The 15265-nt window shown below is 41.2% G+C and overlaps 1 protein-coding gene across 1 annotated transcript in view; it reads left to right on the top strand.

Annotated features, from left to right (window-relative positions):
* Positions 1–15265, top strand: part of Dock3 (dedicator of cytokinesis 3) — a 200895-nt gene that overhangs the window by 138151 nt on the left and 47479 nt on the right. Inside the window, exons 26-31 of the mRNA XM_028756841.1 lie at positions 259–359; positions 616–674; positions 4480–4628; positions 11054–11139; positions 13405–13431; positions 13553–13648. Of these exons, the coding sequence (XP_028612674.1) occupies positions 259–359; positions 616–674; positions 4480–4628; positions 11054–11139; positions 13405–13431; positions 13553–13648 (518 nt within the window). The remainder of the gene's footprint in view (positions 1–258; positions 360–615; positions 675–4479; positions 4629–11053; positions 11140–13404; positions 13432–13552; positions 13649–15265) is intronic.

Below are 15265 nucleotides of genomic sequence, written 5' to 3'. Positions count from 1 at the left end.
ATTATAGATATGACCTGAGAGCTGCCTTGGTGAAAGTGTTGGGAGGCAGGCATCTTTGAAGATTCTGGCTGTTGGCTTCAGAAGGAATCAAGAAAGCAAAACTGGGGAAAGGCCTATTTCTGAAGATAGTTAAAAGGGGGGAAATCTTAAGAATTTGAGATTATAAAAATGGACTCTCTGCTATATGCATATACTTAGTAACTTTCCCTGCAAGGTTAAGGACTTAGGCAATCACATGATCTTTTTCTGTCTCTCTAGGTGTGGAATTCTTATTTTAGCCTGGCAGTTCTGTTCATAAACCAGCCAAGCCTTCAGCTAGAAATCATTACTTCAGCCAAGAGGAAGAAGATTCTAGATAAGTAAGACAGATGTCTTCTCTTCATCTCTCTACCACTTGCCCAGATGGGAGTATTTTTCTGTGACAGACTCTTTCAGAAGTCCACAAGTTTCCCACATGGCTAGTTTCCCAAGGAGCCAAGTATTAAATGTTCAGTCAATAACCCACTGGCTTAGCATTTTGAGAGCATTAGAAATAACAGTGCTGATGTACTTCCCTCACTAGATTTTCAGATCTGTCTCACTGAACCTCCCTCCGCTAACAGTTACTATTTTCAGGTATGGGGACATGCGTGTGATGATGGCCTATGAACTGTTCAGCATGTGGCAGAATCTGGGTAGGTCTTTCCTACTGATCCTTCCCTTTCATATACCGCATATGTAAATAAAAAATACAAGTGCTAACAATTCTCCAAAGCCTTCTGGGTATCAGTTCAGCCCCCAGAGAGCCTCCTGTCGCTTTACTGTAACACTCGAGTTGAACGGTGTAGAGTAACATATGTTCATAAAGCCCTCCCTTGGCTAAGACGAATGTAGTGTGACATGTGCACTCCATTTTGATAACTGAAGTTAGGAGACTATGAGGAAGGCTCAGTAGTTTTTCCAGTTTGGGAATCCATGTTGTAAGAGCCTCTGCACTATTTCATGTCCCTGTCTAAATGTTACAGGCTCAGAAGTGTAAATCACACAGACACCACAAAAACAGGACGAATATTGATTTTAATAAAGATGAAATAAACTTTGTACCTCAGGTATTTATGTGTCCACATCACGTATCGAATACCACTCATATGAAAGATTAGAGTTACAAGCCTTGAGGAGAGTGATACTAGCTTTTTCTTTAACCATCTCTAATAGATGCTGCTTTGAATCTAAAGTGGTCACATTGGTGTTTTTGGTAGTCTTTCAGTTGCCTAGATGACTCGCTAGGCTACCTGGGATTCTGGAAAGATATGAGTCTTCTTTGAGGAAGAGATAAAAAAATAGTTATATTTCCAATGAAGTGTGATTTAAGCTAAGCTTGTACAGCTTAAGCCATAGGAATGAGGTTCATAGAATCTTGAAGTTTCCTATGATCCATTCTTACTTTGATCTAGAGATGAAAAGGAAGGTATAAGGCAGCAATAGGGGGCCACTGAGGAAGTGGCTCAGCAGCTAAAAGCACTTACTCCTCTTTTGGAGGACCTTGGTTCCATTCCAGCACCTGCATGGTGACTTTACAACCATCCATAACTTCATTTCCAGGGGATCTGGCCTCTTCTGGCTTCTACTGGCACTAGGCATGTACATGGTGCACTTAATATGCATGCATGCAATACACCCATGCACATAAAAAATAAAAAATATGAGAGAGAGAGAGAAAGAGAGAGAGAGAGAGAGAGAGAGAGAGAGAGAGAGAGAACAATAGGATTTTTCATCCCTTAGTAGAGATACATTTTCCTAAAGAGGTCTTCTATATCACTTTTACTGCTAGCCCACAACAGAAATTGAATATATATTTTAACATTGAACTTGACTTTGAAATTCTTAGGAACACAAACTGACAGCTTTATCAGGTATCAAGATCAGGATATGCAGAATGAGCCTCAGAACTAACATTTGCTTCTTAGATAGGCTTTCAAAACAAAAGAAATAATAATATAAAAAGAGAGAGAGAGAGAGAGAGAGATTAGCTTGAGTTTAATCCCCAATACTGCCAGTTTTTTAAAAAGTATTAGATTTACCTTTTAAAACCATTCATTCAATAGCCAGGCAGTGGTGGCGCATGCCTTTAATCGCAGCACTTGGGAGGCAGAGGCAGGTGGATTTCTGAGTTCGAGGCCAGCCTGGTCTACAGAGTGAGTTCTACACAGAGAAACCCTGTCTTGAAAAACAAAAAAACAAAAAACAAAACCATTCATTCCTTTTGAATGAAGTAACAGTCTGTCTCTGGTTCCCTAAAATGAACTTGACTGTAGCAGTCACTTTACATGCAAACAGTTCCTCTTTGTAGTCTCTGGAGGACTGAAAGCAGGCATCTGAAGTGGGTTCTTTCTGTCATACCACTGCTAAGAATAGTCCCCAGGAGTGGCCCTAGGCTCTAGGAATACTACCTAGAGAGGAGGAGGCCAATCAGCAGAAGAGCTGTATCACTCACTTCCCATAGGATGACTCCATAAAGGAAATTGGGGGAGAGGTGAGGAGATCTGTCGAGAGTGAATGTATCCCAACCTTAAGAATACAGTGTGAGTGGCTGGAGAGATGGCTTAGCAGTGAAAAGCACTGGCTGCTCTTCCAGGGGTCCTGGGTTCACTTCCCAGCAACCACATGGTAGCTCACAGCTGTTTTTAATTCCACTTCCAGGACATCTGATACCCTCATACACATACATGCAAGCAAAACACCAATGCACATAAAATAAAAATCAGTAACTGGTTTTAAAAAAAAAGAATATAATATAAGTAACAGGGATGGGGGGATAGTATTGTGGTAATTATTTAAAAACGGCCTCCGGTCAAGCCGACTATCTAAGCTGCAGCAGCTCTGCCTAGCCTAGCCGCCATGTTTCTCGGCAGCCTGAGGCCATGTGCACGCTGCAACTAGAACCGGCCCGCCAGAAACACCAGCCCTGCCACCCACTAGATGCCAGTGTGAGAGATGGCTCTGCCAATCTTCCACGCTGTCTCCGCAAGACAGGGCATTGCCTAGACCATTCTTCCATCCATGTGGCCCAGTAAGAGAATGAGGCTCTAATTTTTATAGATTAATCAAAGGCTTTATATGTTTGATAATGATTAATAACAAGATGCCCATACAAAGAGAGTTGTATCCCAATTAGCTAACCTAACCCCACGAGTGCTCTCCATACCTGTGTGGTTCTCCATCCTCCTACATCTCTGCCCTCTCTAGCTCCTTCTCTTCCTTTTTTCTCTTCCTCTCCCAACTCCTCCTCTTCCTCTCCTTACTCCTCCCACCTTAGCTCCTCCTATAGGATAGGAGAGTACAAAGAGATTCTAGGTCTTGAAGCCAGCCTATGAGGGTGAAGCTATGCAGTTAGCTCTTAGTAGCTTAGGTCGAGAGTTGTTGGCATACATGAATGTATGCCTTTAAGAGATCTGTGGACTTCAGACATTTGGTAGCTTAAGCTTTACTTCACTGGAGGTTTGTTATGTTTAAACAGAAACGTACATATTTCCTTACTAAACAAAAGCTTTAGGGAGATGTCTAAACTTGTAGTGCTTACTCACCTGGAGAAATCAGACTCTGTTTCCTTGCTCTGAAGGTTTCCAAGTAGTTAAAAACACTTCACAGGAAGTTTTTTGAAACATCAGTTTTGTGCCTTTTGAACATTTGTTCTAAATTTACTAGGCCAGTCAATTTAAAACTCTAAAAAGATGAGGGAGTGGGCTGGCAGAATGGCTTTGTACTTAATAGCACTGACTGCTCTTCAAAGGACCCAGGTTTGATTTCCAGCACCAATATGGTGGTTCATAACGATCTGTAACACCATTTTCAGGAGATCAGAGGCCCTCTTCTGGCACCTGATACGAGGTAGTATTATCTGGTACCAGGCACTCACATGGTACACAGACATGCATGCAGGCCAAACACCCATACACATAAAATGATACATGTTTAAAAAAAGATTTTAAAGTATAATAAAATAAAAAAATTAAAGGCAGGAGTATCTAAAAAAAAAAAAAAAAAACAACAGAGAATAAATTATCTTTTACACTTGAAAGCTTCCAGTATAAATTAGCAATTGAAAGCCTAGTAGTGGTGGTGCACACCTTTAATTCCAGCACTTGGGAGGCAGAAGCAGGTGGATTTCTGAGTTCAAGGCCAGCCTGGTCTACAGAGTGAGTTCCAGGACAGCCAGGGCTACAGAGAAACCCTGTCTCGAAAAAAACAAACAAACAAACAAACAAACAAACAAAAAATAGTGGGGTTTGGCTCTTTCAGTGCTAAGAAATTCAGTTCTATCTCAGGACCTCATACATGTTAGGCAAACACTGTGCCACAGAGTTTACTATAGCTCCCTAGAACTACTATAGATCCCCAGAACTACTACAGATTGTAACATATGCTTGGCCCCACTTGTGAATCTTTTATGTAAAGAACAAAGCAGTAATGAACTAATAGTTGTTGGGTTTTATTGTTCAGGTGAACATAAGATCCACTTTATTCCGGGAATGATTGGCCCTTTTCTGGGTGTGACACTGGTCCCACAGCCAGAAGTTCGGAATATCATGATTCCTATCTTTCATGACATGATGGACTGGGAACAGAGGAAAAATGGCAACTTCAAGCAGGTAAAGTCATAACTCTCAGTGTTTGGTGTGCTCGCCTCTGAAATGAACCTATTCACATCAGGCAGATAGTCTAGATGGTAGGCCATGGTTCTGGTAGGAACATTAACCATCTTAAATCCTGTTTTAGAGTTTTTGTATGACTTGCTAGCTAAAACATGCAAATTTTCAAGTTTCAAGTTCAAGACCAGATCCTGGCATTCAAGAAATTGAGGAAAGAGGATGGCCATGAGTTTGAGGCCATCCAGAGCTACATACAAATACTAAAGCCTGTACAGCATAGCAGAACCTTATTTCAAAGACAAATAAGCAAACAGAAGGATTAGAGGAAAGGGATAAACATGCTTAAAAACTTTCTGACGAAGAAAAGAGTGACTGAGACTGAGCTTTCCCAGTTTCAGAAAGAGTCCAGACAGCATGTTGTCTTTCCTCTCCTATATGGCCCAGGAATCTCTAAGGCTGGAACCAGACTACATGACTTTACTTTCAGAGTAACCCAGGACTTCATAAGCTGTCCTCTTGTTCTTTGCCACCATGGCTAGCCAAAATCACATCCACAGTCAAGAACAGAGAAAACTGAGTGCATGGGTGCTCAGACCTCAGCCAACTTTCTCTCTTCTCTTAAAAGTCCTGTTCCTCAAAGGAACTATTTTAGGGCAGACTCTTTCCATACCAATTAAGGCACAGACTTACCCAGAGGCCAGCAATTTTTCATGGAGAACAGGCTATGTGTCAAGTTAACATTAAAACTAACGATCATGTTTCAAAATTGCCTTTAGGAAGTAGATTTTAAATGTTCTAGCCCCACCCCCGAAAGGGTAAATAAGTAACATATATGTTAATCTTATTTAGTCATTTCATGGTACGTCTATCAAAATATCACCCTGGGGCTAGAGAGATGACTCAGCAATTAAGAGCACTGGCTGCTCTTTCAGATGGCCTGAGTTCCCAGCACCCACATGGTGGCTCCCAACCATCTATAGGTTCAGTTCCAGGAGATCCAGCACCTTTCTAGCCCTTGTAGGCACCTGACATGCATATGCTATACATACATGCTAACAAAGTAATGTAAAATAAAAATAAATCTTAAAAACAAAATGAAAGTCATCTGTACTCCATTCATATATACAACTATGATTTGTTAGTTTAAAATTTTTAAATCAGTGAATCATGTTTTTGTGAATCTTGGACATTCCAGCAAACTGAGTCATTTTTGGTAAGTTTCTGTTGCTCTGATAAAACATTGACCAAAACTTATTTGGGAAAGGGCTTCTTTGTCTTACAGATCTCAGTCACAGTCGTTGTTGAGGTAGGGTAGGAAAGGTACAGCAAGAAGGAGCAAAGACAGAAACCATGGAGAGAAGCTGCTTCCTGGCTGGCATGTTTCTACGTTCATATTCAGCTGACTTTCTTATACCTCCCAGGACACCTGCCTGGGAGTGGCACTGCCCTCAGTGATTATGCCCTCCCTCGTCAATCCACAGTCAAGAAGTACCACATAGACATGCCTACAGGCCAAGCTAAGGGGAACATTTTCTCAATTTTCAATTCAGTTTCCCTCTTCCTGAGTAACTATAGTTAGTGTCAAGTTGACAAAAAAGTAACCAGTACATAAATAAACTTTGTCATGCTTAGTTTTAAACACACATACACACACACACATACACACACACACACATATTTCTGTGCTTCCCTCTGCTGTCTCATTTTTAAGTGGTCTGTTCTTTTAATCCCAGGCTTCTACTTTCTAGCCTCTCATCATCTTGGTCTGCTATGTGTTCTTTAATGTTTTTATCACACTTCCATACTTATGTGTTTGTACATGTGTATGGTAGGCATGATAGTGCCTGTTAAAGGATTAACTTACAGGACTTTCCTCCTTCTATCCTTCAGGTCCCAGGGTCAAACTCAAGTTGTCAGGCTTGGTGGCAAACACCTTTCCCCATTGGGCCATCTCCCTGGCACTCTGTTGTATATTACATGATTATTGAAAATGCCTCATTAAAGGATACCTGTACTGTTTAAGTCACTAAAATTCAAGGAATTTATTTTATCTTAATTCTGTTTTTCACAACTTTGGTGTTAACTACTTTCCTCCTTTTGCTATCTGCACAGATATATTTTTCCTGGTTATAAAACAGTATTTAATGTACAGGGAAAAAATGTAAATGAGATGTAACTAAAAAGTAAAAACCTTATTCCTAGAATACTGATAATTGAAGTTTATATCTTTTTTAGACTTTTCCCAAATACATAGACTTCTGTCTTTAAAAACAGAGTGGTTGAAGCCGGGCGTGGGTGGCACACGCCTTTAATCCCAGCACTTGGGAGGCAGAGACAGGCGGATTTCTGAGTTCGAGGCCAGCCTGGTCTACAGAGTGAGTTCCAGGACAGCCAGGGCTACACAGAGAAACCCTGTCTCGAAAAACCAAAAAAAAAAAAAAAAAAAAAAACAGAGTGGTTGGATATACTGCTCTGTAATCTCCAGTTTGGGTACTAAACTTGTCATGACTCTTTCTTTGTGGCATTTACTGCTCCTCTGTACTACACTATGCCTGCAAGAGTCCTTCCACTGTATGATTAGACTATTATGTATTTAGTCAAGTTCTTACCAATTTAGGTTCATTTAAAATTTTTACTCTTAATATCATCAAAACCATCCATTCCTATTTTGTGTGTGTGAATATGTGTGAGGGCATATCATCTGGGTGCATGTGCATGTGGGAGCCAGTGATCAACTTCAAATGTGATTCCTCAGGAGCTATGTACCTTGATTGGTTGGTTGGTTGGTTGGTTGGTTGATTGATTGATTGATTGGAGACAGGACAGAAAATCTCACCCAGAGCTCACTGAATAGTGTAACCTGGCCCAGCCAGCAAGCCTCAGTGACTGTACGTGTTCCCATCCTAGCTTTCTTATGTAGTTGTTAGACGGATCTAAGATCCTCTCACTTGCACATCAAGCACTTCAGCACTTGGTGTATCAACCTCTCCTCCCTTATTTTCTTAGGTAGATTTCTCAACCTATAACCACTGTGTCACATAGTGTTTCAGCTGCTGTCTATTGCTGCACTAAAGACATTGGCCAAAAGCATCTTGGAGAGAAAGAGTGGTTTTGACTTATGCATTCCAGTCACGGTCCATCACTGAAGGAGGCCAAGGCAGGAACTCAGTGAAGCAAGGCAAGAACCTGAAAGCAGGACTGAATCAGGGACCATGGAAGGATGCTGCTTAGTAGCCTTCTCAGGACTTGCTTGATTTGCTTTCTTGTGCATCCTGGGATCTACCTGCTCAGGGGTGGCAATGCCTATAGTGAGCTTTTCCATTTCAATCTTAATCAAGAAAATGCCCCCAAAGATTTGTCTACAGACCAATCTGATATAGGCATTTTCTCCGTTAAGGTTCCACCTTTCCAGATGATTCTAGCTTGTGTCAAGTTGACAGAAATCTAACCAGCACCAGAAGTAAAGCCTTCATTTTTTTTTTAAAGATTTATTTATTTATTATATGTAAGTGCACTGTAGCCGTCTTCAGACACATGAAGGTATATGAGGGCATCAGATCTCATTGTAGATGGTTGTGAGCCACCATGTGGTTGCTGGGATTTGAACTTATGACCTCTAGAAGAGGAATCAGTGCTCTTGACCGCTGAGCCATCTCACCAGCCCCAAAGCCTTCATTTTTATAGCACTGTTATTGAAACACTTGTGTGTTAAGATCTCAAGTCTTGGACTGCCGTTTCTGTATGAACTATATCTGAGCACTTGCCATGCTGACCTCAGTCTCCCTCACTGAATTATGGGTCCCCAGGAACCAGAATGGTTGTGCATTTTATTTCTCAGAACTCACTGTGGTACTTAGCACATGATGGCTTGTGAGGAAAACAAAACTAATATTGAGCATTTTGCAAAAGCCAGGGCATAATGACATGATAAAGGAATATTACCATGACAACTATTTCACAAATGAGGAAATTTGGAAGGTATATATTCAGAACTCCATAGCTGAATATGTCACAAGGTAAATGCTAAATGGATAGCAAGGTGTCAGTATCAGTTCTGCAAGGATAACAATGTCTCTAAATTCTTTTCTCACTTCTCTTTTGCCTGATAGAGAAGTTTTTTTTGGGGGGGGGTTCTTGGTTCTTTATTTATTTACATTTCAAATGTTATTTCCCTTCCCAGTTTCCCCTCTGAAAACCCCCTATCCAAACCTTACTGCCCCCTGCTTCTATGAGGGTGCTCTCGCACCCACCCACTCCTACCTCACTGCCCTAGCATTCCCCTACACTGGGACATCAAGCTTTCACAAGACCAAGGGTTTCCCCTCCCATTGATGCCAGATCATATGTGGCTGGAGCCATGGGGCTCTCCATGTGTACTCTTTGTTTGGTGGTTTAGTCCCTGGGAGCTCTGGGGGGGTCTGGTTGGTTGATATGATTGTTCTTCCTATGGGGTTGAGAACTCATTCAGCTCCTTCTGTCCTTTCTCTAACTCCTCCATTGGGGACCCCATGCTCAGTTCAATGGTTGGCTGCAAGCATCCGTATCTGTATCAGTAAGGCTCCAGCAGAGCCTCTCGAAACATCTATATCAGGCTCCTGTCAGCAAGCACTTCTTGCCATCAGCAATAGTGACTGGGTTTGGTGGCTGCATATGGGATGGATCCCCAGGTCGGGCAGTCTCTGGGTGGCTTTTCCTTCAGTCTCTGCTCCACAGTTTGTCCCTGTATTTCCTTTAGACAGGAGCAATTCTGAGTTAAAATTTTGAGATGGGTGGGTGGCTTCATCTCTCAACTGGAGGCCATACCTAACCTCTGAGTAATGGTCTCTACAGGCTCTCTCTCCCCTTTGTTGGGTAAGTCAGCTAATGTCATCCTCATTGGTCCTAGGAGCCTCTTGCTTTCCTGGCGTCTAGGACTAAGACAGTCAAGGCTACACAGAGAAACACTGTCTCAGGAAAAAAAATGTAGCCCAGTAGTTCACGTGTACTCCAGAGGATGACCTGACACTCATGGATATATGAACAGCACAAATTGAATTCAGTAGGTTATTTAATGGATGGACCCAGAAGCTATTAGGGAGCATAGGCAGGGAGCAAAATTCTATGTATATATGATATTCTCAGAGAATTAATAAAAATGCTGAATTTTAAAAAGAAACATTTAACAAAGGCTTCTCTCTTTTCTCTGATGGAATCCTCATCTGTAGCTCTTAGATAGGAAATGGTTATCCGAAACATTTACATACTTAAACTAAAACCAGAATTAAAACCCTTCCTAAGCCAGGGAAGCAGATTTATTTTTCTTTTTTTTTTTTTTATTGATAATAGATTTTCACCCACATATTGTATCCTGATTACATTTTCTCCGTTTAGATCCATTCCTTTCATGTCTCTCATTTAAAAAGAACAGGCTCCTAAGGGATACAAATAAACTATAATAAGGTAAAACAAAAACCAACACATTGGAGTTGGACCAAACAACAGACAGAGGGAAACAATCCCAAGAGACAAGAATCAGAGACTCACTCGTCTGCACACTCAGGAATCCCGTTAAAACACGAAACTGGAAGGCATAATATATATGCAGAGAACATGGGTACAGACACATGCAGGCCCTGTGCATGCTGCCTAGGGTCTCTGTGAATTCGTATATGCTTTAATCATGTTGACTGATTTAGAGGGTCTTGTTTTCTTGATGTCCTCCAACTCCCTTTGGCTCTTACACTCTTCCAAAAGTTCCCTGGCCGGGCAGTGGTGGTACACACCTTTAATCCCAGCACTTGGGAGGCAGAGGCAGGCAGATTTCTGAGTTTCAGGTCAGCCTGGTCTACAGAATGAGTTTCAGGACAGCCAGGGCTACAGAGAAACCCTGTCTCGAAAAACAAAAAGACAAAAAACAAAAACAACAAAAAAGTTCCCTGCTCCTAAGGGGAGGGATTTGATAGAAACATCCCATTTAGGGCTGAGTGTTCAAAGATCTCTCCTCACAGCATAATGTCTGGCAGTAGGTCTCTGTATATACTTGTTCCCACCTGTAGGAGAAAGCTTCTCTGATGATGGCTGAGCAAAGCACCACCTCTCCATAAGTATATCAGAATGTCATTAGGAGTCATTTTATTACTGTATTATTTGCTTGCTTGCTTGCCTGCTTGCTTGCTTGCCTGCTTGCTTGCTTGCTTGCTTTTTAGAACAGGTGTACTTGGTTTTACTTTAGGTCCCTAGGCTATCTAGTCTCTGGTTCGGAAAACAAAGTTTTTTAATGCTATAGGTGAGATTTAATGCTATAGGTGTGTTTGCTGTAATTTTCTTGCAACTATATGATAAAGTATAAAAAGCAGTTTTCGATGATCCTCACACAGCCACAAGACTGGAGAATTTTCCTTCTCTGTCTGTGTTCATTTGCACTCATGAACTCTGTTTCCTTCTAGGTGGAGGCTGAGCTGATTGATAAGCTGGACAGCATGGTATCAGAAGGGAAAGGTGATGAGAGCTACAGGGAACTCTTCGGCCTGCTGTAAGCTGCTCCTTCCCCAGATGCCCCATGTTGGGAGGAGGGGTGATATGGGCAAGTGGAGACTAAAGCTAAAGCCTGCACTGGGCAGGCTTTAGGGGTTGGGTACCAAGAGAGACCTGATTGACTTTGGTAGTAGCAGTATTCAGTTTCTATCAATAAAAAAGCATGTACTCTTAGGGGTTGTCATGGCTGACTGAAAATGTACAAAGAAATGATAATTCAGTTCCTAGGTTTGCAATAGGAAGTCACTGTATGTCTTCATAACATTCCCTGAATCATGTTGGACAAATAGCCCATGAGGACTTATTTATTTAATAAGTCTGGCATTTCTAGGAGGTAAAGTATGGATTCTTTTTTAGGAAACATTGTAGCTTGATAAACACTACAACAGGTTCTTGAATAAACCACACAGACTCTCTAGGCTATTTTTCAGTTAATAAATGATATGACTATGCTGAATGATAGTTCCCCAAGACCTATTATTTTAATTATTTCTTTTTAAGTTGATAAAGGCCACCAGACCTCATGAGACAGTCAATTAGAATTTCGCAGTGTATAAAATATATTAATATTTTATTTGGTAAGGTTATGAGGGACTTTTTAATATTAGCAGGTATTATAAAAGTACCATTAGCTATTTCAAACTCAATCATAGAAAAGAGTACTTTTACTTGAAATATAATTGGGTCCATAACATAATTCCTGTATTTGCTTTATTAGTATATCAAAATAACAAATTTGACAAAATTATAACTATTGTCTATCAGTAATTTTTAAAAGTTAAACTTCAAAAATTTTAGAAGTTGACTTTCAGACTTCATGCCAACAATACATATGCAAGAGTTGCAGACTGGGGCTTATCCTCCCATTCCTAGAAGTGGTGAGACTGGCTCAAGGAAGTGCTAGCATGCCGTCAGTTAGCTGTCTGTAAAAGGCACCTCTGCTTGGAGGACCCACAGCTGCAGTTTCAGCAAGGGATGCTTTCTGGTACAGCATGTCTACTTTGTTCCTTAAGGAGTCACAGGAATTTTATTTAAAATTTATGACAGAATACATTCATCTTCTAATACTTCTCTAATAACAAAATGTTTCCAGTTATAGAAGACATTGAATTCTCTTTGTTGTCCACTAATAAATGACTTATTACAAAGGAAAAGGTATAAAAATAGGCTACAATTACTAGTTACCTATCCGGATTGTACTTGTAAGCCCTTTTAAAGTCAGTCTGAGACCTAAAACTACTGATACCATGGAGCATCATTTCATGGTTTTAATTTGAAGATGATTTTGTAGGTATGGGGAGAAATGAACAAAATATATGTAGATATAGAAAATATTCAGTTAAAGGGGTGAGGTAGTAAGCAGCATTTTCCAGTCTGTGTGCTCATAGAGCACCTCTCCCCAACGTCGAGGACAGTAAAGCTCCATAGGACAGTTGGAGAGTAGTAGTGTTCTAGTCCATATAATTAGAGGCCAGAGACTGTACTCGTCTTCTCTCTCTTTCAGCATGATCATAGAAACTCTCACTTTTTCTTAATCTTTGACACAGGTGTATGTTCTGTACATGGAGGCACTGAACATAGCAAAAAGCCTAACAGCTATCAAGCTATGAGTTTGAGACCCCAGTGTTTGTTCCCAATCCTGGGCCAGTCAACTCCAGATGACTCTTAGAAACTTAGAGAGCAAAATGCACTCATAAGGAATCATAAATAGAGGTGTATGGACTGAGCTCTAGACCTAAGCTCACTGCTAGAACAAGGAAAAGAGCAGCTCACAGCTCCAAGAAGGAGCACATGGGAGATCAGTGTATCTCGAAAGCCAAAAGCTGCCTCAAAGTGACAGAAGCATGGTGCTATAAGGGTTTTTTTAATGGCCTGAACATTAAGCTTTTGTCCTTGTTACATATTTTTTGGAAGCTTCTCATTACCGAGGTGATGGCAGAGTATAGCTCCTGAATTTACTCTCTGTCCCTCATACTGGGCTCCTTAGGCTTGTGGAAATCTTTGATTTATATGAAGAGATGGTTTTATATTTTTATTGAAAATGTCTCTGGGCAGTAGAAGCAGCCAGTTGGCAAAGCCAGACATATTCCACCATGGGCTCTTAACTCAGATGGTCCTTGAGATCAGGCCTTATTGTATATACCTCTTTCACCTCCACCTCAATGGACTCCTTAGGAACATACCCAGAGAAATGGGAGAGATGTTCATTTGTTGCTGCCAGCTCAATAATATCCTTGTCTTTGCTTTCTGCTGCATGGAGTAGAACCCAGCTGTTTGGGCCCTACCCCAGGTAAGACTACAGTGTGACAAGTCTCCTGTCTCCAGATATAGCACAGCCTCCACAGGCTCGTGAACTTCACTCTTGTCATCAGGGAAAGCTCATGAGTTTTGTTTGCTTCTCTTACCAACAGCCTTCTGGAGAAGGTTGAACAGGAAACATGGCGTGAGACTGGCATTTCCTTTGTTACCTCAGTCACCCGCCTCATGGAACGCCTTCTTGACTACAGGTATTTCTTTAGCTTGAAATTTCCATAGCCTCTCTTTTGGTAGAATATTTTCTTCTGCAAAGGCATTCACTTGGCCTTAAAACTGAGACCACAGTGGGGACTGGAAAATGGCTCAGCAATTGAGAATGCCTGCTGGTCTTGCAGAGAATGTGCTTTCAGTTCCCAGAATCCACATAGCAGCTCATAACCAGCTGTAACTCCTGGTCCAGGATATCCAGTGTTCCCTTCTGCCTTCTGTGGGTATCAGGCATACTCCTGATACACATATATACAGACAGGCAAAGCACTCAGACACATTAAAATGAATAAACCTTAAAGTAACAACTGCCAGGCATGATGGCATGTGCCTGTAACCCTTCTCAGGAAGCAGAGGCAGATGAATTTGTGAGTTTCAGGCCAACCTTGCCTACATTGGAGTTCCAGGCTAAGCAAGCCTATAGAGTGAGACCTTGTCTTTAAAAACAAGCAAACATTAAAAAACAAAACAAAGACAGGCATGGTGGTGCTTAGCTGTAATCACAGCACTGGGGAGGCCTAGGCTGAAAGACCATAAATTTGAAGCTGTCAGCCTATATAGCAAGACCATGTTTTAAAAACAAAAATTACTGTCTTAACATAGGAAGGACTGTTCTGGTTCCATTGGCTGTCATTAGGAATCATTTGATGACCAGTAACAATACCTTTTCACAGGTATTAGTTAGAGCTTCTTGGAATCTCCCTAAGACTGAAAGTCCCCAGAAGCCATCCCAGGGACATGCAGCCATAAGACTTTCCATCTAGAAAAGTCAGGGCTCATAGGAATAGACATAGCAAGGGGGAAGAGAAAAGCCATCTTTAGAACAAGTTGGGGAACAGCTGTGGCTCTTTAATGAAGACCTTCCTTGGCTATATGGGAGATAAACAAGGAAATGTCACCTGGTACCAAAATATGACCAAGGATAACTTTCATTTGCTTCTCCTGGGACTGGGGAAAAAAACCCTTTTTCTCTTGCCTATATTCTTTTGTTAAAATCTATTTCTGTCCCTTAATCCTAGCCATGGCAACAAATTAGAGGAAATGTTTTATGAACATTCTCTGTTATGTTTATCCTGAGAATTCATGTGGAATTAGAACTTTTTCATGAAAGCCTGCCTTTCCCGATTTCCCCTCCAAAAACCCTCTATCCCATCTGCCCCCCTGCTTCTATGAGGGTGCTTACCCACCCACTCCTGCCTCACCTTCTAGTCCTGTCATGACTGTTGTGTTCTGAAAATAACAAAATAACTACTGCACCCTTAATTATGTTCTCAGCAGGACTAGGATAGTCACTAAGGGTGTTTTCTGGAAGTCAGGACGATAAAGAAGTAAAACTGATCCCAAGCTGTAATGCTGCAAGATTTATTAACCCCTGGATCAAGAAATGACAGTGCTCAAGCTTCCTCTAGTTGCTTCTGAAGAGGAAAATAGGCCTTTCAGAAGACTCCAGTGTCTGTGCACTAACTTGACTGTGGAAATGGAATTGACATCCTGAACATACCTTTTTTTCTGTATCAAAACTATGTTTAAACAAGCTTCTGCCTATTTTTCTTAGGCCTTACACAATCAAAGCTGGTCTTCGTCAGCCCCTTTTATAGAAA

The sequence above is a fragment of the Grammomys surdaster genome, unplaced genomic scaffold (assembly GCF_004785775.1).
Source record: "Grammomys surdaster isolate TR1022 unplaced genomic scaffold, NIH_TR_1.0 126131, whole genome shotgun sequence".
NCBI classification, from domain to species: domain Eukaryota; kingdom Metazoa; phylum Chordata; class Mammalia; order Rodentia; family Muridae; genus Grammomys; species Grammomys surdaster.
This window is presented reverse-complemented; position numbering and strand designations above follow the sequence as displayed.